This window comes from Callorhinus ursinus, unplaced genomic scaffold (genome assembly GCF_003265705.2).
Source record: "Callorhinus ursinus isolate GAN/ISIS: 27379988/994484 unplaced genomic scaffold, GSC_fseal_2.0 scaffold13, whole genome shotgun sequence".
In the NCBI taxonomy this organism is placed as follows: Eukaryota; Metazoa; Chordata; class Mammalia; order Carnivora; family Otariidae; genus Callorhinus; species Callorhinus ursinus.
This window is the reverse complement of record NW_027397075.1, coordinates 26,525,716-26,548,012: the sequence shown is the minus strand read 5'-3', so window position 1 is coordinate 26,548,012 and position 22,297 is coordinate 26,525,716. Positions and strand designations below refer to the sequence as shown.

The 22,297-nt window shown below is 41.8% G+C and overlaps 1 protein-coding gene across 6 annotated transcripts in view; it reads left to right on the top strand.

Moving 5' to 3' along the window:
- The window catches only part of ADCY10 (adenylate cyclase 10), a 95,420-nt gene that overhangs the window by 35,751 nt on the left and 37,372 nt on the right, over positions 1-22,297 (top strand). For 5 of the 6 annotated variants that reach the window (XM_073899950.1, XM_073899952.1, XM_025878085.2 and 2 more), the window contains 6 exons: positions 516-602; positions 4,461-4,735; positions 6,145-6,281; positions 18,775-18,903; positions 20,086-20,364; positions 20,484-20,774. In XM_073899950.1, coding sequence (XP_073756051.1) covers positions 516-602; positions 4,461-4,735; positions 6,145-6,281; positions 18,775-18,903; positions 20,086-20,364; positions 20,484-20,774 — 1,198 coding nt within the window. The remainder of the gene's footprint in view (positions 1-515; positions 603-4,460; positions 4,736-6,144; positions 6,282-18,774; positions 18,904-20,085; positions 20,365-20,483; positions 20,775-22,297) is intronic. The other variant, XM_073899951.1, reaches the window with a different exon arrangement.

The following is a 22,297-nucleotide window of genomic DNA, read 5'->3' as shown; positions in this document are numbered from 1 at the left end:
CTCTGCAGGAAAGAGTGACGGGGTACCTGCAGCACCTCCTGCCTGAGGTTGGATGACTTAGCATCTCTTTGCCATTTATTATCTTTCTCTTTTCTCATGTGGAGAATCTGGGTGATGAGGAAGTGGCTCCCAATCCTCCTTGAATGAGCTTCCACCTTCCTGAGACATTGGAGGTATTTAGAAACACCATACTGGAGAAAATCCAAATGGACACCTGCTGATTCATTTTTTTCCCACCTTTCCATCAGAGCTATCCTGTAGTAGCTGGTGCCAGGCACGGAGTCCCTCTGCTCCTGCAGGTGACTGCCAGGGCAAAGACAGAGTATGCCCCAGTACGTCCTGTATCTATTAGGTTCACTGACATAGGGTGACACAGCTGGAAGGGACATTATGAACCATCTAACACATGAGGATTTGAAGGCACAGAATGGTAAAGTGATTTGCCCAAAGTCACATAGCTAGTAACTCCCTTTGCTATTTTCCCAGACTCAATATTTTCATAATTCTTTATACAGTTCCCTATTTCACGAGAGGTTTCCAAGATGACCACCTTAAAAAAGCAAAAGCAGTTGGAAGCATTGTTTATGAAGATCTTGGAGCAAGTAAGAGCATCTGTGGGTCTAAAGTAATGGGGGAGGGAAAAGGCAGGTAGCCCGAGGGCTTCAGACGCCACTGGCAAGAAGCTTTGAAGTGTGTGAAAGCTTTATCCTAACACCTCTTGCATCTCCTTCCTCCTTCCTTCCAAACCTCAACTCAAGAGTCTTTTCAGAATTTAGCTGTGCTTGAAAGGAGTCCCTTTAACATTACTCCTGGGGGTTTGGCCTCTCCTTAAAACCAGCCCTCCCTCCTTCTCCCTCTGCCTGAGAGGCAGTATATCCAAATGGTTATGGATGTAGGCTCCGTAGTCAGACTACCAACATCTGAACCCTTAGGCCTATCACTTGCTACCTGGGTTACTTTGAGCAAGTGACTTAACTTGTCTATGCTTTTGTTTTGTCATCCATAAAACAGGGAAATAGTAGTACCTGGCTCCCAGGGTTGTGTAAAACACACTTAGAACAGTGCCTCTTTATCAGAAACACTCCCCCATCTTACTTCTCTCTCTGAGTAATCTCATGACAATCCACTATATGTTGACAATCGCCATATTTATATTCCAGTCCTCACCTCTCTCATAAGCACCAGAACCATATTTCCAAGAACCTTCCATATATAACACGTGGATGTAGTAACTCACATTCAGGTCAGTGTCTAATACTAAATTTTCTTTTTCCTACTGCAATGGCCCCTTCTTCCTCATTCTGGTCCTTGATTTAGTTAATGGCAGATTCATTCAAGCTTCATTTAAAGTTGTCTTTGTTCCCCATCCTCATCGGTTGCCACTTGTACCGCGTCTACTGAGTTGTCAAGTCCTACCATTTCTCCCGTGGGTGGCCTCTGCCGTGTCTCTGGCCTCTGTTCCTTGCTGTACTTCTCTCTCTCCTGGACTATTTCCATGGCTTCCCGATGAATCTCTGTGCCTCATACCTCTCCACTCCAGCTCATCCTCCATGTAATTGCCAGAACACAGGCAGATTGCACCAACCCATGCTTTCTACTACCCAAATAATTCCCAAGGCTAATGACATAAAAACCAAAAGCTTTTGTTGTTGTTGTTGTTATTGTTGTTGTTGTTGTTAACCTGGAGAAATGCTATTCATCCTTCAGTGTCACTTTGGTTCAGTCGGTTAAGCGTCTGCCTTCAGCTCAGGTCATGATCCCAGGGTCCTGGGATCGAGTCCCGCATCGGGCTCCTTGCTCGGCAGGGAGCCTGCTTCTCCCCCTGCCTCTGCCTCTCTCTCTCTCTGTCTCTCATGAATAAATGGATAAAATCTTTAAAAAAAAAAAAAGTATTTTTTAGACAAAAGCATTGTCTTAAGTTTATGATATGACTTTCCCCTTCTCCACTTGGCAAGGCAATATGATTAATTTCAAAATGTCAGACTTTGAACTGTTTGTGTTACAAGTATCCAGAAAGCTTCTTAAAAAAACATGGATTTACAAACAGAAAAGCAGACTCTTAAATACGGAGAACAAAATGATGGTTGGCAGAGGGCAGGTGGATGGGGGCTGGGAGAAATAGATAAGGGGATTAAGAGTACACTTATCTTGATGAAGACTAAGAAATGTATGGAATTGCTGGATCATTAGATTGTATACCTGAAACTAATATAACACTGTATGTTAATTATACTTGGATTAAAAAAAAAAAAAACCTCTGTAGAAAATGAAAAAAACAAAAAACCATCGGGGCACCTGGGTGGCTCAGTGGTTAAGCGTCTGCCTTTGGTTCAAGTCATGGTCCCAGGGTCCTGGGATCAAGCCCCACATCGGGCTCCCTGCTCCACGGGAAGCACGCTTCTCCCTCTCCCACTCCCCCTGCTTGTGTTCCCTCTCTCGCTGTGTCTCTCTCTGTCAAATAAGTAAAATCTTAAAAAAAAAAAGAACAAAAAACCATGAATTTATGAATTCTACCCACCTAAAGATTCAAAGAGGGTTAGGTTGGGCTTAGGAATTTGTTTAGTTGTTAGTCTTTGTTTTAAATTCTTTAGTTGGTTCTGATGCACAGTCTAGTTTGGAAATCACCACTAAAGCTACGCTTTAAGTAAATGCCATGACAGTTATCTTCAGAACGTTTACTATCTGTGTGACCTTGGCAAGTTACTTAACTGAAATTTTCTCAGTAAATAGATTCAATAGGACCACTTCCTGTGAATGTTATGAGGAGTAAATGAGTTAATTTATGTAAAGAGCATCACACAGTGCTTGGAACATTGTAAGTGCAATGTAGATGTTGGCTTTTAGTCACATTAGAGAGGATCCAAATCAGTCTTCTCATTTTATTTGTTTATTTATTAATTTATTTATTTATTGAAGATTTTATTTATTTATTTAAAGATTTTATTTATTTATTTGACAGAGAGAGACAGCGAGAGAGGGAACACAAGCAGGGGGAGTGGGAGAGGGAGAAGCAGGCTTCCCGCGGAGCAGGGACCCCAATGCGGGGCTTGATCCCAGGACCCCTGGGATTATGACCTGAGCCGAAGGCAGACACTTAAGGATGGAGCCACCCAGGTGCCCCCAGTCTTCTCATTTTAAATATGAAGAAACCAAGGACTATGATGTATTATAGAATTCATGCTTTTTTTAAAATTTTTTATTGTTATGTTAATCACCATACATTACATCATTAGTTTTTAATAAAGTGTTCCATGGTTCATTGTTTGTGCATAATACCCAGTGCTCCACGCAGAACGTGCCCTCTTTAATACCCATCACCAGGCTAACCCATCCCCCCACCCAGAATTCATGCTTTTTTTGTTTCCTGCTTGACTCTCCTCAGTTTACAAAGATTCACTGACAAGGCCATCATATAGCAAAAACTCACGTTTATATCTGCCCCATATTTTTAAAGGTATCAGCCAAAAACAAAACAAATGTAACGCTAACCTCCCCATAAATCAAAACGTCCTCAAGAAGAGTTAAATAGCTAGTAACAGAATGGGGCTGCAGGGGTAGACTTATTATGTATACATAATCAAACAGGTTATAATACTTTATAATGATTGTCTTATGAAAGCTGAAATTTTAAAGTAGCCTTTGCTGCTTTAGATGGTAAAAACATGGAGGGGAAGAATGGGTTAACTGAGCGTCTTCCCGGAAGGAGCCAAAAGAAGCCAAGAGCAATGTGGAGCCGTGAGAGGGGGGAAGGTCTTCTCCATTTAGACACTTCACACCGTGTAATGCAGGGCCCACTCTGCAAGGGGCTGACTCTACCATATAAGCTCTTATTTTGTTCAGTACTGTATCCCTAGCACCTAGAACAATATCTGACCCTGATGGGTGCACAGTAAATGCTTAATGAGTGAATAAATAATTCAGACTAGGGAGGGCAAAGGTAGCCTACACCTGGAAAGGGACCCATGATCTGTTTTCAAGTGTAACATATACCACAGTTCGGGCTAAATAGCATCAACTAGCTTGGCTTCTTTCAGCACTGGGTATGTAGCACCTAGCCCAGTAGGTGCTCAGTTAGTGTGTGTTGAATACATACATGTTGGTTGAACAAATGTCAATTAGATAAACCCAGGAGATCTTCATGTGTCAGTAGATTAAAATGACGTGTGGTGAAGCTATCAGTTCTTTTTATGTAGCAGGTGCTTTTACTCGGCTACAACCCCATTTACCCTACAAATCTGCATTATCTTTACACAAGGATTTGACGAAGTAAGAATCCATTCCAGCCAGCTCTGTCTAAATTGCCACACATTCCAAGTTAGTGGAATCTAAATTAATACAAATTTATTGGAAAGAAGATTTCAATTTAGCACCACAACATCAATGCATACACATGCATACCCATACACGCGAAAAAAAATCCAAAGTCCTCCAGCATTTTTCTGTTTCTCTACTTTGTCCAGACAGTGAAAGAGGAAAGGATTATTTTCATCATCGATGAAGGCCAGTTTATTGACTCAGCCTCCTGGGCCTTTATGGAGAAGCTGATCCGGACAGTTCCTATCTTCATCATCATGTCCCTGTCGCCCTTCGTTGACATACCCTGTACGGCAGCCAGCACCATAATGAAGAACAGGAACACCACCTACATCACCCTCGGAGCCGTGCAGCCTAAGGACATCCGCAACAAGGTCTGCCTAGACCTCAGCGTCAGGGGCATCCCCAAAGAACTGGACACGTGGGTATCCTGTTTCTCTCCTGCGGTCTTCACATCTGTGTCCATTCCCCAGGTCCAGACTTCATCAGATTTCTTAAGATACATCTGAAAGCGCCCATTTCGGTATTTTCACTGGTCCTATCTTTCAAAAGCGCCATTTATCATGGTTGGTATGATGGACCCTGATCATCTTTTCCTTGTTATTGCTCCTGTTACACCTTAAACTTGGCTCAGTGACATCAGTTTGGCTTCCCTTTCATCGTGCTAGATGTAGACATGCTCGGTTTAATCAACAGTGACAGAGGGCATCATCATGGGCAAGTGTCACAAAAGGCAAACTGGTAAGCTTTAAAGACACAACCTGCAAATAAGCAAGGTCTCACTCGACTGTCGGTAATGTAGGCTGGACTTGCTGTTCCGTCTGTAGCAGGTGTTGAAGGCAGGCTCTTTAGTCACTGCTCTCTGAGCCTCTCAGTGACTCCCCCACTGGGGTCCAGACAGTGGTCACCTTAACAACGTGGACAGTGCCCCTTCTTTAGCTGGCTGCTTACAACCCACCTTGGTATCTGCATCCATTCTTTCTAATGAGTTTGCTTTGCTTCTGGGAGAAAGATGTCTGGAACAAAGTCCCATTTAAAAGAACTCCAGGCACAAATTTGGCCCGCTCTTTCCCTTTGTCTCTCACTCTGTCTCTTTCTGTGTATGTGTGTATTTCGTGTGTATGTGTATCTATACATGGGCATTTACCTTTTGATCTAGCAACCCCAATTCTAGGAATCTATCTCAAAGATTTATTAACAAAGCTATAAAGAGACATACGGACAAAGTTTTATCAAAGCATTATTTGTATTAGCAAAAGACTGAAAACAATCCAGATGTCCATCTCTGAAAGGATAAGTGGAATAAAATAGGATGCATGCACACTGTGGAGCACTACGTGGCATTAAAAAGAATGAGAAAGATCTACTGATATGGAGAGATGGGCAGGATATATTCTTGAGTGAAAAAACAAGGTGTAGCCAAGCATGCAGTTAGGGGTGTAACATGCTGTCTTTTTAGGTAAAAAAAAAAAGGGGGGGGGATGAAATACGTCTGTGTGCTTTTTTTATATGTTTAAAAACAAACATTGAGAAGATAAGCCAGAAACTAACTGACATGGTTATTTAGAAGGTGAGCAAGGGAGGCAACACCGAGGATGTACCTGATTATATAGTCTGGGCTTTGAAAAAATGTAAATGTTTTATGTAATTTTAAAAAATGAAAGAAAAAGAAAAAAAGCAACCCTAAAAAAGGAAAACAAGTGGAAACAAATAGAGAATATTGTTATTTTCAAATAATGAGTTATTTTCAAATAATTAGATGCATCAAATATTTTTCCTTCCTAAAAGATGGTTGTTCGGTGTAAACAGGTCGCCTTGTTTCTACTGCAGGTACCTGGTGGAGGGAAGCTGTGGGATTCCGTTTTACTGTGAAGAATTGCTAAAAAACCTTGACCATCACAGGGTACTTGTTTTCCAACCGATGGAGTCTGAGGAAAAGACCAATATGACCTGGAATAACCTGTTCAGTAAGTACCCTATTAAGACTCTTTCTCTTGCTCCTTCTGCAGCGAGAGGGCGGGAATGGGCTTTTCCACTGACTGCTTCCTATAGTGTCAGGGGGTTTGGGGAGGCAAGGAGTGGTGGACCCAATATCCAAGATTGCGAGAGAAGTTAACATTTCCTGTGGGGACTCACTGAACTGGGAGGGAGAATGTGTGCCTTAGAAAGAACACGGAAGAACACTGGGGAATCTTAAAGCCCAGAACCAACACTGAAGGGGAAGTTAGATGTTAAGTAAGGGGAGAAAATTCCTTGATTTTCTTTAGCAGGCAGCGATTATAAAATGGGGGTAAAGGAACTCAAATCCTTTTTTTTTTAAATATTTTATTTATTTATTTGACAGAGAGACACAGCGAGAGAGGGAACACAAGCAGGGGGAGTGGGAGAGGGAGAAGCAGGCTTCCCACTGAGCAGGGAACCCGATGCGGGGCTCGATTCCAGGATCCTGGGATCACGACCCAAGCCGAAGGCAGATGCCTAACGACTGAGCCACCCAGGCGCCCTTTATTTTATATTTTTTAAGATTTTATTTATTTGAGAGAGGGAGAGAGAGCGCGCGCACAAGCAAGGGGAGCGGCAGAGGGAGAGGGAGAAGCAGGCTCCCCGCTGAGCAGGGAGCGCAATGTGGGGCTAGAGCCTAGGACCCTGAGATCATGACCTGAGCAGAAGTCAGATGCTTAACTGACTGAGCCACCCAGGTGCCCCTAAACTGCCAAACTATTTTCAAAGTGGCTGTATCATTTTACATTCCCATTAACAGTGTATGGAGGGAGATGGAATTTTCTGCCATCCTTGCCAACAATTGATGTCACTATGTTTTTTATTTTAGACATTCTGATAGGTGTTTGGTGATATCTAACTGTGGTTTTAATTTGCATCCCCCCAATTGCTAATGATGTTAAATATATTTTCATGTGCTTTTTTTTTTTTTTTTTTTGCCATCTCTACATCTTCTTTGGTAACTATCTCTTCATGTCTTTTGCCCATTTTCTAATTGGATCGCTTGGGGTTTTTTTTTAATGTTGAGTTTTGAGAGTTTCTTTTTTTTTAAGATTTTATTTATTTATTTTTTGACAGAGAGAGACACAGCAAGAGAGGGAACACAAGCAGGGGGAGTGGGAGAGGGAGAAGCAGGCTTCCCGCCGAGCAGGGAGCCCGATGCGGGGCTCAAGCCCAGGCCCCTGGGATCATGACGTGAGCCGAAGGCAGACTCTTAACGACTGAGCCACCCAGGTGCCCGGAGTTTTGAGAGTTCTAATCTATTCTAGATATAGGTCTTTTGTCAGATGTAGGTTTGCAAATATTTTCTCTCTGTAGCTTGTCTTCATTTTCTGCAAAGGATCTCTCAAAGTGTTTTAATTTTGACAAAATTCAATTATCAATTTTTCCTTTTATGAGTCATGTTAAATCCAAGAACTCTTTTTTTTTTTTTTAAGATTGTATGTATTTATTTATTTCAGAGAGGGAAAGAGTGCACAAGTGGTGGGGGGAGAGGCAGAGGGAGAAGCAGACTCCTCACTGAGCAAGGAGCCCGATGCGGGGGCTCAATACCAAGACCCTGGGATCATGACCTGAGCCGAAGGCAGATGCTTAACTGACAGAGCCACCCGGGTGCTCCAAATCCAAGAATTCTTTGCTTATCCCTAAATGTCAAAGGTTTTTCCCTATGTGTTTTCCTTTTTTTTTCTCAAAGTTTTACATCTTACATTTAAGTTTGTGATCCATTTTGAGTTAATTTTCTTTTTTTAAAAAAAAATTTTATGTATTTATTTATTTGACAGAGAGAGAGAGAGGGAGGGAGAGCAGGAACACAAGCAGGGGGAGTGGGAGAGCAAGAAGTGCCCAATGTGGGCCTTGATCCCAGGACCCTGGGATCATGACCTGAGCCGAAGGCAGATGCTTAATGACTGAGCCACCCAGGCGCCTCTGAGTTAATTTTCATTTAAAGTGTGAGACTTAGGTTGAAGACTTTCTTTTCCCCTTCCTACCCCCCAAGCATGTCCTCTTGCCCCAGCACCATTTATTAAAAGGCTGTATTTTCTTCCTTGAATTGCTTTGGCACCTTTGTCAAAAATCAGTTGGACGTATTTGTGTGGGTATATTTTTCGTTTCCTATTCTGTTCCATTGACCTATGTGTCTATCCCTTTGCCAATATCATTCAGTTTTTATTACTCTAGCTACCTAGTCTTGAAACCATGTAAAACTGATTCCTTCCACTTTCTTCTTCTTTTTTCATAATTGTGTTAGCTATTCTGGTTCCTTTGCCTTTCCATATGAGTTTTAGAATAATCTTGTCTGGGGGTGCCTGGGTGGCTCAGTCAGTTGAGTGTCCGACTTTTGGTTTCAGTTCAGGTCATGATCTTGGGGTCATGAGATAGAGCCCCAAGTCGTCTCTGCACTCAACAGGGAATCTGCTTGAGATTATGTCCCTCTTCCCCACTCCCTCAAATAAATAAATAAATCTTTAGAATAATCTTGTGTATGTCTACAAAAATCTTTGAGTTTTTTTTTTTTTTTTAAGATTTGTTTAGAGAGAGGGAGAGAAAGAGAATGAACAGGGGAAGGGGCAGAAGGAGAGAGAGAATCCTGAAGCAAACTCCTTGCTGAGTGTGGGGCGTGGAGCCAGACATGGGGTTCAATCCTAGGACTCTGAGATCATGACCTGAGCCGAAACCAAGAGTCGGCTGCTTAACTGACTGAGCCACCCAGGCTCCCCCTTGGAGAGATTTTGATAGGAATTTCAATATATATGCCTTGCACTGTATATCAATTTGGGGCAAACTGACATCTTTTCTATCTTGTCTTCCAGTCCATGAACACAGTACATCTCTTCCATTTATTTTTTCTTTGATTTCTTTCATGAGTCTTTTATAGTTTTCAAGCCAGATCCTGTGCATGTTTTATTAGGTTGACACTTAAATATTTCTTTTTAAAAAATATTGTAGGGTTGCCTGGGTAGCTCAGTCGGTTGAGCGTTGGACTCTTTGGTTTCAGCTCAGGTTGTGATTTTGGGGTCATGGGATTGAGCCCTAAGTCAGGCTCCATGCACAGTGCAAAGTCTGCTTGGGATTCTCTCTCCCTCTCCTTCTGCCCCTCCCACTGTGCATGTGTGCTCTCTCTCCCTCTCTCTTAAATAAATAAATCTTTAAAAATATATATATATTGTAGGGCACCTGATTGGCTCAGTCGGTTGAGCAGCTGCCTTCGGCTCGGGTCATGATACTGGGGTGCTGGGATTGAGCCCTGCCTTGGGCTCCTGCTCAGTGGGAGCCTGCTTCTCCCTCTCCCTCTTCCACTCCCCTCTGCTTGTGATCTCTCTCTTTCTTTGTCAAATGGATAAAATCGTAAAAAATAATAAAAATAAAAAATATATTGTAAATATTATATGTTTTTAATTTTGGTGTTCACATGTTCATTGCTAGTATGTAGAAATGCAACTGAATTGTGTGTATTTATCTTGTTCCTGTGTCCTTGATGAACTCATTTATTAATTCTAGGAGATTTTTATTTTGTAGAGTCTTTGAGATTTTCTATGTACAAAATCATGTCGTCTGCAAATAGGAACAATTTTATTATTTCCCTTCCAATCTGTATACTTTTTATTTCCTTTTCTGGCCTTTTCAACTGGCTAGAACTTCCAGGGCTATGTTGAATAAGAGTGCTATGAGTAGCCATCTTTGCCTTATTCCTGATCTTAGGGGAAAGCATTCAGTCTTTAAGCATTAAGTATGCTGTTAGCTGTAGGGTTTTTATAGATGCTCTTTTTCAAGTTGAGAAAGTTCCCCCTTATTCCTATTTTTCTGAGAGTTTTTATCATAAATGAGCTTTGAACCTTATCAAATTATTTTCTGCATTAATTGCTATGATTATGTTAATTTTGTTTTCTGTTAATATGATAGATTACATTGATTGACCTTCAAATATTGAACCAGCCTTGCATCCCTGGAATGAACTCCATTTAGGCATGTTCTATTATTATTTTTGCATATTGCCGAATTCTATTTCCTTAATCTGGTGTTAAGGATTGTTGCATCTATATTCATGTGGGATATTGTTCTGTAGTTTTCTCTCCCTCTTTCTCTTCGTTGTTTTGTCTGGTTTCGGCTTCATGGTAATACTAGCTTTGTAAAGTGAAATGGGAACTGTTCCCTCCTATTTCCTAGAAGAAATTGTGTAGGATTGGAGATAATTCTTCCCTAAATATTTGGTAGAATTCTCCATTGAAACTATCCCATCCTGGAGATTTCTTTTTGGGGAGTTTTTGTTTATTTATTTGGTGGTTGAAAATGTATTTATTTTTCTTCAAATGATCTTTTCAAGCAATAAATAAAAACAGGCATGTTGACTTTTCTAAAAAATAAAACCAAACAAAAAAATCTCCTAAACTATATACATCCTACATAAATACAAGCATATCAATTGTAAAAATGACATCATTTTGAAAGATGGGGCTATTAATAAAAGTTACAAGTATTGCATTGCTCTGTCTTGAAGAATCCTCTTCCCCATATGACTCATAACCTCTAAGGATGGGTAGGGTGCTCCTGGGGAACAGGGGTATCTTCAAGAGGTGAAACTCCTCCATCTTGCTTGCTAGACAAGGAAAATTTAAGGGAAAACCTCAACATCTTTTTGGGGAGTTTTTAAATTAAAATTTCAGTTTCCTTAATAGTTATGTGGCTATTCAAATGATCTATTTTATATTATATTAATTATGGTAGGTTTTCTTTTGAGAAACTGGTCCATTTCATCTAAGTTCTCAGATTTATGTGTCTGGAGTTGTTCAGAGTATTCATTTAATATCTTTTTGATGTCTGGAGGGTCTGTAGTGATATCCCCTGTTTCATTCCTGATATTGGTCATTTGTATTTTCTTTCTTTCTTGTTAGTCTTAACTATAGATTTGTCAATTTTCTTGATCTTTCAAAAGACTCAGGTCTTTGTTTTGTTGATCTCTGCTCTTCTTATTTCTTTCCTCCTGCTTGCTTTGAGTTTAATTTGCTCCTCTTCATTGTTGGAAATTTCTTCTTTCTTATGTATGCATTTTTAGTGCTATAAATTTTCCTCACGGTACTGTGTTAGCTATGTCTCACAAATTTTAATATATTGTATTTTCATTTTTATTTGATTCAATATCTTTTTAAATTTATCTTGAGCTTTCCTCTTTAGTCATGGATTATTGAAAAGAATGCTGTTTCCAAATGTTTGGAGACCTTCTTGTTATCATTCTGTTATTGGTTTCTGGTTTAATTCCATTATATTTAGAGAACATGCTCTGTACAATTTCAATTTATTTTAAATTTGTTGAAGTTTGGGGGCGCCTGGGTGGCTCAGTTGGTTAAGCGACTGCCTTCAGCTCAGGTCATGATCCTGGAGTCCCGGGATCGAGTCCCGCATCCGGCTCCCTGCTCAGCAGGGAGTCTGCTTCTCCCTCTGACCCTCTTCCCTCTTGTGCTCTCTCTATCTCATTCTCTTTCTCAAATAAAATAAATAAAATCTTTAAAAAAATTTGTTGAAGTTTGTTCACAAGATATGGTCTATTTTGGTCAGTGTTCCATAGGCACTTGAAAAAAATGTATATTCTTGCTTTTGTTGGTAGAATGCTGTATAAATGTTAGTTAGACCCTGATGATTAATGGTTGTCGAATTCATCTATATCCTGGCCTGATTTTCTGTCTAATTGTTCTACCAATTGCTGAGGGAAGAGTGTTGAAGTCTCCAACTGTAATTGTGGATTTGTCTATTTCTCTTTTCAATTCTATCAGTTTTTGCTTCACATATTTTGCAGCTTTTTTGTTTGGTGTATAAACATTTAGGATTGCTATTTGTCTTGGTGGATTGACCCTTTTGTTATATGATATCCCTCTCTGTCCTGGGAACATTTTTTTCCAAATGTTTATTTAAATTCTAGTTAACATACAGTACAATATTGGTTTCAGGAATAGAATTCAGTCATTCATCACTTACATACAACACCCAGTGCTCATCATAACAAGTGCTTTCCTTAATACCCACCACTCATCTAGCCCAACCCCCACCCTCTGGTAACTTTCTTTGCTCCAAAGTCTGCTTTGCCTGATATTAATATAACTATTCTTGTTTTCTTTTGCTTAACATTTGCATGTTATTTATGCTATTCTTTTACTTTCAGCCTGTGTATATCATATCATATTATATTTGAAGTGAATTCTGTGTAGAGAGCATGTAGTTATGTTTTAAATATACTCAGGTAATTTATCTTTCAGTTGTTATATTTAGACCATTTACATTTAATGCAATAATTGTTATGTCAGAGCTTAAGTCTGCCATTTTATCTTTTGTTTCCCTTTCTTCTCCCCATGTCACTGTTTTCATTTTCCTGTCTCCCTTGGCTGTTTGGGCATTCTTTAGAATTCTGTCTTCATTTATCTACAGTATTTGTGAGGCTATCTCTTTGTATAGCTTTTTTAATGATTGCTCTAACTATTGCATAATATATGCATATGTTATGTAACAGTCCACTGGTGTCACTGTTTTAACAGTTTGAGTAAAGATTAGGAACCTTACCCCTTTTTACATTCCATTACCATCTACTATTTGTAATCATTTTAAATATTTTCTCTGGGGTGCCTGGGTGGCTCAATTGTTAAGCGTCTGCCTTGGGCTCAGGTCATGATCCCAGGGTCCTGGGATGGAGCCCTGTATCGGGCTCCCTGCTCAGCGGGAAGCCTGCTTCTCCCTCTCCCACTCGCCTTGCTTGTGTTCCTGCTCTCACTATCTCTCTTTCTCTGTCAAATAAATAAATAAAATCTTTTAAAAAAAAAAAGAATTCTATCTTCATTTATCTACCGTATTTGTGAGGCTATCTCTCTGTATAGCTTTTTTAGTGATTGCTCTAGCTATTACATAATATATGCATATGTTATCACAGTCCACTGGTGTCACGGTTTTAACAGTCTGAGTAAAGATTAGAAACCTTACCCCTTTTTACATTCCTTTACCATCTACTATTTATAATTATTTTAAATATTTTTTCTGGGGTGCCTGGGTGGCTCAGTCATTCAGTGTCTGCCTTCAGCTCAGGTCATGATCCCGGGGTCCTGGGATCGAGCCCCGCATCTGGCTCCCTGCTCAGGAGGGAGCCTGCTTCTCCTTCTCCCATTCCCCCTGCTAGTGTTCCTTCTCTTGCTTTTTCTCTCTCTGTCAAATAAATAAATAAAATCCTTAAAATAAATAAATAAGTAGATAAATAGGTAGATAGATAGATAGATAATTTTCTCTGCAGGACGCCTGGCTGGCTCAGTCGGTTAAGTGGCTGCCTTCGGCTCATGTCATGGTCCGAATCCCTCATCCAGCTCCTTGCCCAGCCGGAACCCTGCTTCTCCCTCTGCCTGCTCTGCCTGCCACTCGCCCTGCTGGTGCTCTCTCTCTCTCTGACAAATAAATTAATAAAATCCTTTATTTTTTTTAAGATTTATTTATTTATTTTGAGAGAGTGAGAATGAGAGAGAGAGAGTACATGAGAGGGGGGAGGGTTAGAGGGAAAAGCAGGCTCCTCGCTGAGCAGGGAGCCCAATGCAGGACTTAATCCCGGGACTCCAGGATCATGACCTGAGCCGAAGGCAGTTGCTTAACCAACTGAGCCACCCAGGCGCCCCTAAAATCCTTTAAAAAGTAATAATAAGGGGCACCTGGGTGGCTCAATTGTTGAGTGTCTGCCTTCCGCTCGGGTCATGATCCCAGAGTCCTGGGATCAAGCCCCGCATCAGGCTCCCTGCTTGGTAGAAAGCCTGCTTCTCCCTCCCCCACTCCCCCTGCTTGTGTTCCCTCTCTCGCTGTGTCTCTCTCTGTCAAATAAGTAAATAAAATCTTTAAAAAAATAATAATTAAAATAATAAAATAAGTAAACATTTTATCTGCATACATTTAGAACCACATAAGGTAATTGTTATAATTTTTGCTTGAACTGCAAATATAATTTAGAAAACTTAAGAGGAGAAGGGAAATCTATTATATTTATCCATATTTTTACTTATCCTGTTCTTTATTCTTTTTTGATGTTCTGTTTCTTCTTTTATTATTTCTTTTCTGTTTAGAGAATGTCTTTTAGTCATTCTTTCAGGGTAGGTCTGCTGGCTACCAATTGTCTTAGTTTCCCATTATCTGAGACTACCTTGATTTCTTCCTTCATTCCTGAAGGATATTTTTGTTGGATATAGGATTCTGGGTTGACAGTTGTTTTCTCTCAGCTTTTGGGATGGAAGCCAAGACTCCTCCCTCAGCCTTTGCTGGTGGGAGCAGGTGTGGGCTACAGTTATTTGTTTTTGTTTTTTGTTTGTTTGTTTAGCTGGAGTAAAGTGGTTTTTGTCTAAAAATTTTCTGTCTCACTAGCTGCCCCTTTGCTGGTCCTTTGGCAGAAAGTGCAGGCTATTGTTTGCAACCCTTGCTGTTTCTAGGTTAAGATTCTTCCCTCCACGTCTGGGATATAAGGCAAAAAGAAAACTCAGGAAAATCACTGCTATGTTGTTCCTTGGGTCCCAATGTCCCTAGCCAGTCTGACTTCTCTCCACCTTCAGTGTCTTCTTAGATTTGCTTTATATATAATGACACGGTTTTTAGTTGTAGTTAACAGGAGGAATAGACAAAAACATGTCTACTCCAGCTTTCTAAGAAATGGAAGTTCTCAAATAAGTGATGGGGGTTTTACAGGTATAAGCACTGTGCACATTAATATTGCTAAGCTTGCAGAATAACAACTCCTTCCTCTGAGACAAATTTAAGGGTGAGCTTGTAGATGGAAAATCAGTGCCATGCCTAGACGAATATTTGTAATAAAGGAGCTTTTGGTGCTGGTTTTCTACATATAGCAGGATAGGAAATTATCACCTAAAGGTGATAATAAGGGAAACTTCACAAAAAAATTCCTCTTGCTTCCTGAAACTCCCCGTGTCTCCTGCATGATTGAATGAAGCGCGGAGGCCCCATTTCCCTCCATGAACTGTGTTTCGGTCTGTGGCTTCATCTGCTGCCTTTCATTCTGTGTATAATGACTGGCCCACAGGACCACATGGCCAGAGTAGCCACATCTAGAGGAGAAATGAGACAGACATAGTTTGCTTTTTAAAAGAAAGCTATTATTTTTTCTGGGTAATCATGATTAAAAAACAGTCAGATAAGGCTTTTCTTGGCTAAATTCGTTTTAAGGAGGGTAATGGATCATCAGATGGACAATGCATGCTAAGATCATTATTTTTAGATAAGTCCCTTACAATAATATATTCGCCAATGAATTAACAAAAGGCAATTTGTAAACATAAATACTACTGAGCAATACTGTTCCTACATGTTACATGTTTATTTGTTCCACAAACATTTATTCAGTGTCTATTAAGAGCTCTTTTCAAAACAGGTGACTCCTTTAAAACCGTTCAGTATCTTCTGGGGTGATTGAAAAATGTTGAAACTTGGGGCACCTGGGTGGCTCAGATGGTTAAGCGTCTGCCTTTGGCTCAGGTTGTGATCTCCCGGTCCTGGGATTGAGCCCCACGTCGGGCTCCTGGCTCAGCCAGGAGTCGGCTTCTCCCTCTGCCTCTCCCCACTGCTCATGCTCTTTCTCTCTCCCTCTGTCTCTCTCTCTCCCTAATGAATAAATAAAATCTTTAAAAAAAAATAAAGAAAAAAATTAAAAAATTAAAAAAAGGAAAAATTTTGAAATTAAAGAGGTTTTGGTTGCAAACAATGTGAATGCACCAAATGCCACTGAATTGTAAACATTAAAATAGTTAATTGTACATGACTTTCACCTAAATAAAAAAAAACAACAACAACTATATACAATACATGATCCTAGACTGGATCCTATATTGGAAGAAAAAAATGCTAAAGGACATTATTGAGTCAGTTGACAAAACTGGAATATGGACGGTAAATTCCTATTTCAATGTGAAATATTCTGAAGCTGAAAAGTGCACTCTAGTTATGTAAGAGAATCTCATTCTTAGGAAATACAGAGTAAAGTATTTGGGGTAAAGGGGCATGAATTGTGCAACTTGCATTCAAATGCTTCAGAAGAAATATGTACATATAGAGAAAACAAAGGTTATGGCAAATGAGGCAAAATGTTAACAGGTGAACTCAAATAAAGAGTACACAGTTTTATTCTTACAACTTTTGGTAAGTTTGAAACTTTTCAAATAAAAAGATTTTTTTAAAAACACACAACATTTACTAACATAACATAATAAAATAAAATTAAATTTTTTAAAACCCCAAACATAACAACATTCAGTGGTTTCCCACTGAGCTTACGATGAAATCCAGCCTCCCACCCGGGAATGGAAACCCCTTAGGGCCTGACTTCCACACCTGTGTGGTCTCATCGGCGTTCTGAAATGTGCTTCAGCCACACCAGCTGCATTTCTGGCATTTCCACTACTGGGACACATGCCGCGCTCCTTTCTGCTTCAGACCACTGTCCTCTCTCCTCAGGCGCCTCACACACACTGTTGGCTCCTCTCTCCTTCAGCTCAGGTGTTGCCTGCTCAGGGTGACTTTCTCTACCTCAGTCTAGCTGAAGAAAGCCTCCCTGGCCCTGCACCTTCTTGTGAGTCTCTGTTACCGGGCTTATTTCCTTCATACAACTAAGTCACATTATGATATTATCCTATGAATTTATCTATCTGTTGTTCCTTGTTTCTCTGCCACTGTTGGAATTTAAACTTTGTGAGGCAGGAAATCTTGTACACTTTGGAATCTTCCCCAGAACAACACCCAGTACCTAGGGGCGCTCAGCTGACACTGGTTGAGTGATTGAAAGAAGGGTCATCCCAGTTGCTAGGTCCTAGAAAGGGAAATGAAAAAGCATAAAAGAACATGGACCAAGTCGTGCCCTTGAACCTCACTCTCCTACCCCTAACGCACTCATACACACTCACACCGGGCCCCTTTTTGGGTATTCCACCCTGCCTTGGCCTCCCTCATTCTGAACTCTTCCTGTCCCCGCACCCGACCTCCTTGACCCGTCAGCCCTCAGCTTGGGTCCCTGGGTCTACTCCTCCAATGACAGCTTTCCTCAAGTTCCATCCTTAGGCCCCTTCTTTGCTAGCTTGGTTCTCTCTCCCCAGGCGTTATTCATCTGTTCTCCAGCCTGTGTGTGTGTGTGTGTGTGTGTGTGTGTGTGTGTGTTTATGCATGTGTGTAATCTTTAACCATAACCTCATTCTTAATTCTAGATGGTATATTCCCAAATGCCCATTGGATGGTCTTCTAGACCCCCTCAAACTCAACCTCCTTAAACCTTAATGCATCACTCTTCCTCCCATACTGTAGCTCTTCCTCTATCTCCCAGCTTGATTCTTGGCAACACTCATGTCTCAGCTCCATCACCAGCTTGCTCAGACCCATTTCCTCAGTAGGCCACGCAGTAGCACTACCTAGTCCTACCCACCATCACTTCTTCATATTCCGTTGTTACTGTTTGTTACACTCTGGCATGATGACTAATTACTTCAGTAGCTGTCTCTAAGATTTTAAGCTCCTTGGGGTTGGAAGCATGCACTGTTCACGTTTATAGCCTTCACAGGCTATGGTGAAAAAAACGTCTGTACTGTATCGACATCGAACTCTCTGACACTGTGCCACTCGCGTGGTGCGTGTTTACTGCCTGGAAGTGTAGCCCTTTGTGTACATATCTTATCTCTCCAGGAGATTAGAAACTTAGCTATGTTCACCTTCATATTTCCACATCACATATCATGGTGTTACATGAATGACTGGAGGAATAAGGAAGTAATGCAGTTTGGAGTACCGGGAGACAGTTACCAGGCAAGTGTACTATCCAATCTCACCATTTTATTTTTTTATTTTTTTTAAGATTTTTTTTTCTTTTATTTATTTGATAGAGAGAGACACAGCGAGATAGGGAACACAAGCCGGGAGTGGGAGAGGGAGAAGCAGGCTTCCTACTGAGCAGGGAGCCTGATGCGAGACTCGATCCCAGGACTCTGGGATCATGACCTGAGCCGAAGGCAGACGCTTAACGACTGAGCCACCCAGGTGCCCCATCAACCTCACCATTTTAAATATCTCTTTCTGATAACCATGTTGTAAGTCGAGTACAGTCTCCCACAGAACGTGTTTGCATCTGAGTGTGGATATTTGAATGTGCATACAAATATATGTTACTACATACTATAAGATACACACTGATAATCTTTGAATCAAATTTCTGTAAAACTGCATCTACTCCGGAAGACTTCCAATAGTTATTCCCAATACTTTTGGGGGTGGCAGAACATTTTTTAGTACATTTAGGTTTTCATATATTAGTTTACTTAAAATGCTATTCCAAAATACTCGGTGAGCCAACACACATCTCTACTTGCTCTTTCTCTTGCAAGATCCATCTTGAAGTTTATTGGAAAATCAAGATAATGATAGCACAATGACGCTCAAATGTTCTTCCTTTTCATCTCCGTACAGAGAATTTTAGTAGGCCAACCGAGGAATTAAAAATATTTACTCCTAATAATGAGGAGGGAATTGAAGAAGTCTGTAACCTCGCCAGTGGTGTCAGATTGAAAAACTTGTCACCGCCAGCATCATTAAAAGGTAAGGAAGATTTGACCCCGTGTTCCAGGACCTAGATTCCCCTTTTCTTTTCTCTAGGATGATTGTTGAAAAGGGAGAGAGGAAGATAGTAGCAGACTGTGGTGGTTGTCTGTGTTGTGTTACCCCAGGCAGTCGAAGTCTCCATGGAAGGCTTAGCTTTTCTGCTTCTGACTTGGAACCACCTGCTCCTCTGGGCATACTCTGGAGTCTGATTTGAACCAAGTTCAGTTCAACTGCATAAATGAATGAGGTGTAGTACATTTTTCATTAAATCAAAGGCAAATAATGAGAGAGAAAATTGAATACTGACACTTTTTCTGTCATTTATTTTTATAAGAAATGACAAGCGGGAATTTATATCCAAGCTGTATTCTTATTCCTTTAGAGAAAAATGACTTGCAAGCAGTGTTCTAGTATGAATTCAGCTCCAAGCCATGCCATCTAGAAATAACTGAACATGTTTGAAGGATGACCTAGGGACACCTCGAGGTTCTCAGACTTCAAAAAAGCATCATTTGTTTCATTCACTCTGTCTACGAAAGTAGGAAGGTGGGCTAGCTCGGCTTCTGCAGTGTTCTGCGGGCAAGCGGAGAAATTTGGATTTTGTCCTGACACAGGTGATGTCACGGAAGGACATCCTGGTCCAGGTGTCCAGGGAGCCACATGACTATGACAGCCACACGTAGGGGAGAAGTTGGAATTGGAGCTTGAAGCTCTCTGGCACTTTGTCATGAGCACAGAGATGGTAGTAGACTGTCACAACGAGTGAGTCTCAGGCGAGGTTGAGAGGAGGCTTGTTGCTAGGAGGAGGCAGTCAGTGAGGGGGGCAGACAAGGGCCAGCTGGTGAAGCCAACATAGCAGGTGGATGGCAGCCACTCTCCTCCGACTACCGTGGCCCTCCATGACCTCCCCTCTCCTCACAAACCCTGTCACACTCTAGCACAAAACCCAAACACCTTGCAGTCAGTCTTGTTCTGGGCTGGCCATTATGCCATGTGTGTCCCAGATAGCAGCACCATGCACTCTCTGTGAAGTAGGTCCTAAGCAAATAATCTCTTTTGGTTTAGCGTGGCCGGGTTCCTGTGAAACAAGCAGTGTAGAGCAGGACAGTTGTCTGTCTCTAGAATGTATTTGCTACAGACAGGTGACCAGTTTCCTATTGTGTGGCTTTTCACCTGCAGAAATCTCTCTGGTTCAGCTGGATAGCATGAGCCTTTCCCACCAGATGTTGGTGAGATGTGCTGCCATTATTGGCCTGACCTTCACCACGGAGTTGTTGTTTGAGGTTCTGCCTTGTTGGAACATGAAGATGATGATCAAGGCCTTGGCGACTCTAGTGGAATCCAACGTCTTTGATTGTTTCCGGAATGGCAAGGAACTCCGAACAGCCCTAAAACAGCATGCGGCCTCATTTGAGGTGAATTATCGCTCGCTGTCTCTGAAGCCTAGTGAGGGAATGGGTGAGTAGAACCTGGAAGAGACTCACATTTTCTCTTAGTTAAAGGTGTACCTGGTCAAGGAACTGATGTGCGTGGGGCAGCAGGGGCTGACCCAGTCATTGCCTTTCTGTTCTCCCTAGCTCATGGTGAGGAGGAAGAGCTCCACGAGCTGGAAAGCGAGGTCATCGAGTGCCACATCATTCGATTTTGCAGGCCTATGATGCAGAAGACAGCCTATGAACTGTGGCTGAAGGACCAGAAGAAAGCCATGCACTTGAAATGTGCCCGCTTTTTAGAGGAAAATGCACACAGATGTGACCATTGCCAAAGTGGGGACTTCATCCCCTACCACCACTTCACAGTGAACATTCGCCTCAACAGTTTGGACATGGATACCATTAAGAAGATGGCTAAGTCCCACGGATTTAAAAGTAAACACACCTCATTCCTCGTTAGTCCTAACTATTTCTGGGGAATGGAGTAGATTTGGACCTTGAGGGCTTCAAGTCCCTTGAGGCGTGGGTTCCGCAAATGGCTGGAGACTTGAGTAGCGTAGGTCACTGGAGTGGGAAAGGGGGACATGTGAGCAGCTGAGTCTGGCAGAAACAGCCTTGCTGTGAGACTCAGAGAGGGTTTGAAGATCACGACTCTGGCAAAATGGGGTGCAACCAGAGCTCAAAGGAAAATATCCAGAGGGATAAAATGGACCCAGCTTAATTCACACCAAGGGATGGAATCCAAGGGGGGCGGGGTGGCAGGGGTCTCACATGTTGAAGCAGAAACAAGAGCAAGAGGGAGTACTGTTTCTTGGCAGGTAAGAGTGTTGTTGCCCTGGCAGTCAGGTTTGAAACAAGGTTCCATCAGAGAAAGAATGTGAGAAGGGGAGAATTATGCAGGGCTAAGCAGGTCAAGGCCCCAGAAGAGGGGGCTCAGGCTCAGGGCCGGGGTTCCAGATATCTGTGAAGCAAAAGCGAGAAAGTTACAGTCTGATAGCACAAATCAGCTACACAATCTGGGAAAACACAGGAGAGGTTTCAAGCGGTATCAGGGACCAGGGACTCCGTTACCATAGGCATGATGGATGTGAGGCTAGGGGCAGTAACCCCAACTTCAGCCCTCCCTCGTGGGTGGCCAGGGAGCACCAGGGAGCACGCCCTAGCCTAAGGCCTTGGTGGTTATGGCTAAATCTGGTTGGGAAAGCAGAGGCTTGTAAGGACAGGATTCCTATATTATATGGATATTAAAAATTGGGAAGAAATGTATGGAAGTGCCTAGCATATAGTAGGTAGAAAAACAATTTTTTAAAGATTTCAATTATTTATTTGAGAGAGTGTGAGAGCTGGAGAATGCCAGCAGGGAGAGAAGCAGAGGAAGAGGGAGAAGCAGGCTCCCCGCGGAGCAGGGAGCCTGATGTGGGGCTTGATCCCGGGACCCTGGGATCATGACCTGAGCCGAAGGCAGATGCTTCACTGACTGAGCCACCCAGGTGCCCCCCAAAATAAATATTTATTCTCATTCACTCTTTATTTCACATGCATTCTCATCTGATCTTCATGTTAACCTTTAAAGGTGGAGGGCTATTTTCATTTTATACATGAGAAAACTGAGGTTCTGGAAGATTCAATAACTTGTCCAGTGCCACAGAATGAGTGATAGACTGTTCAATCGCAGGTCAGTCTCATTCCCGAACTCACGCTGTGCCCAGTACACCTGAGCTTCCCAAAGTACAGGGTGGGACCTTTGGGCAAGACTGGCAGGGGAGATTCGAAGAGGTTCCTGGAAGCAACGGTCGATGGAGTCAGAGAGTGAGGAAGGCGATGCCCTCTCAGTCCTCGATCAGGAAGAAAGCAGCTTTGCACTGTGGCACAAGTCTATTGTTGACCCGGTACTAACACTTGCCCATCTCCCTTTTCAAAACAGAGAAGTCAGGCTTTAGGTTCAGAGCCTTAGAGTC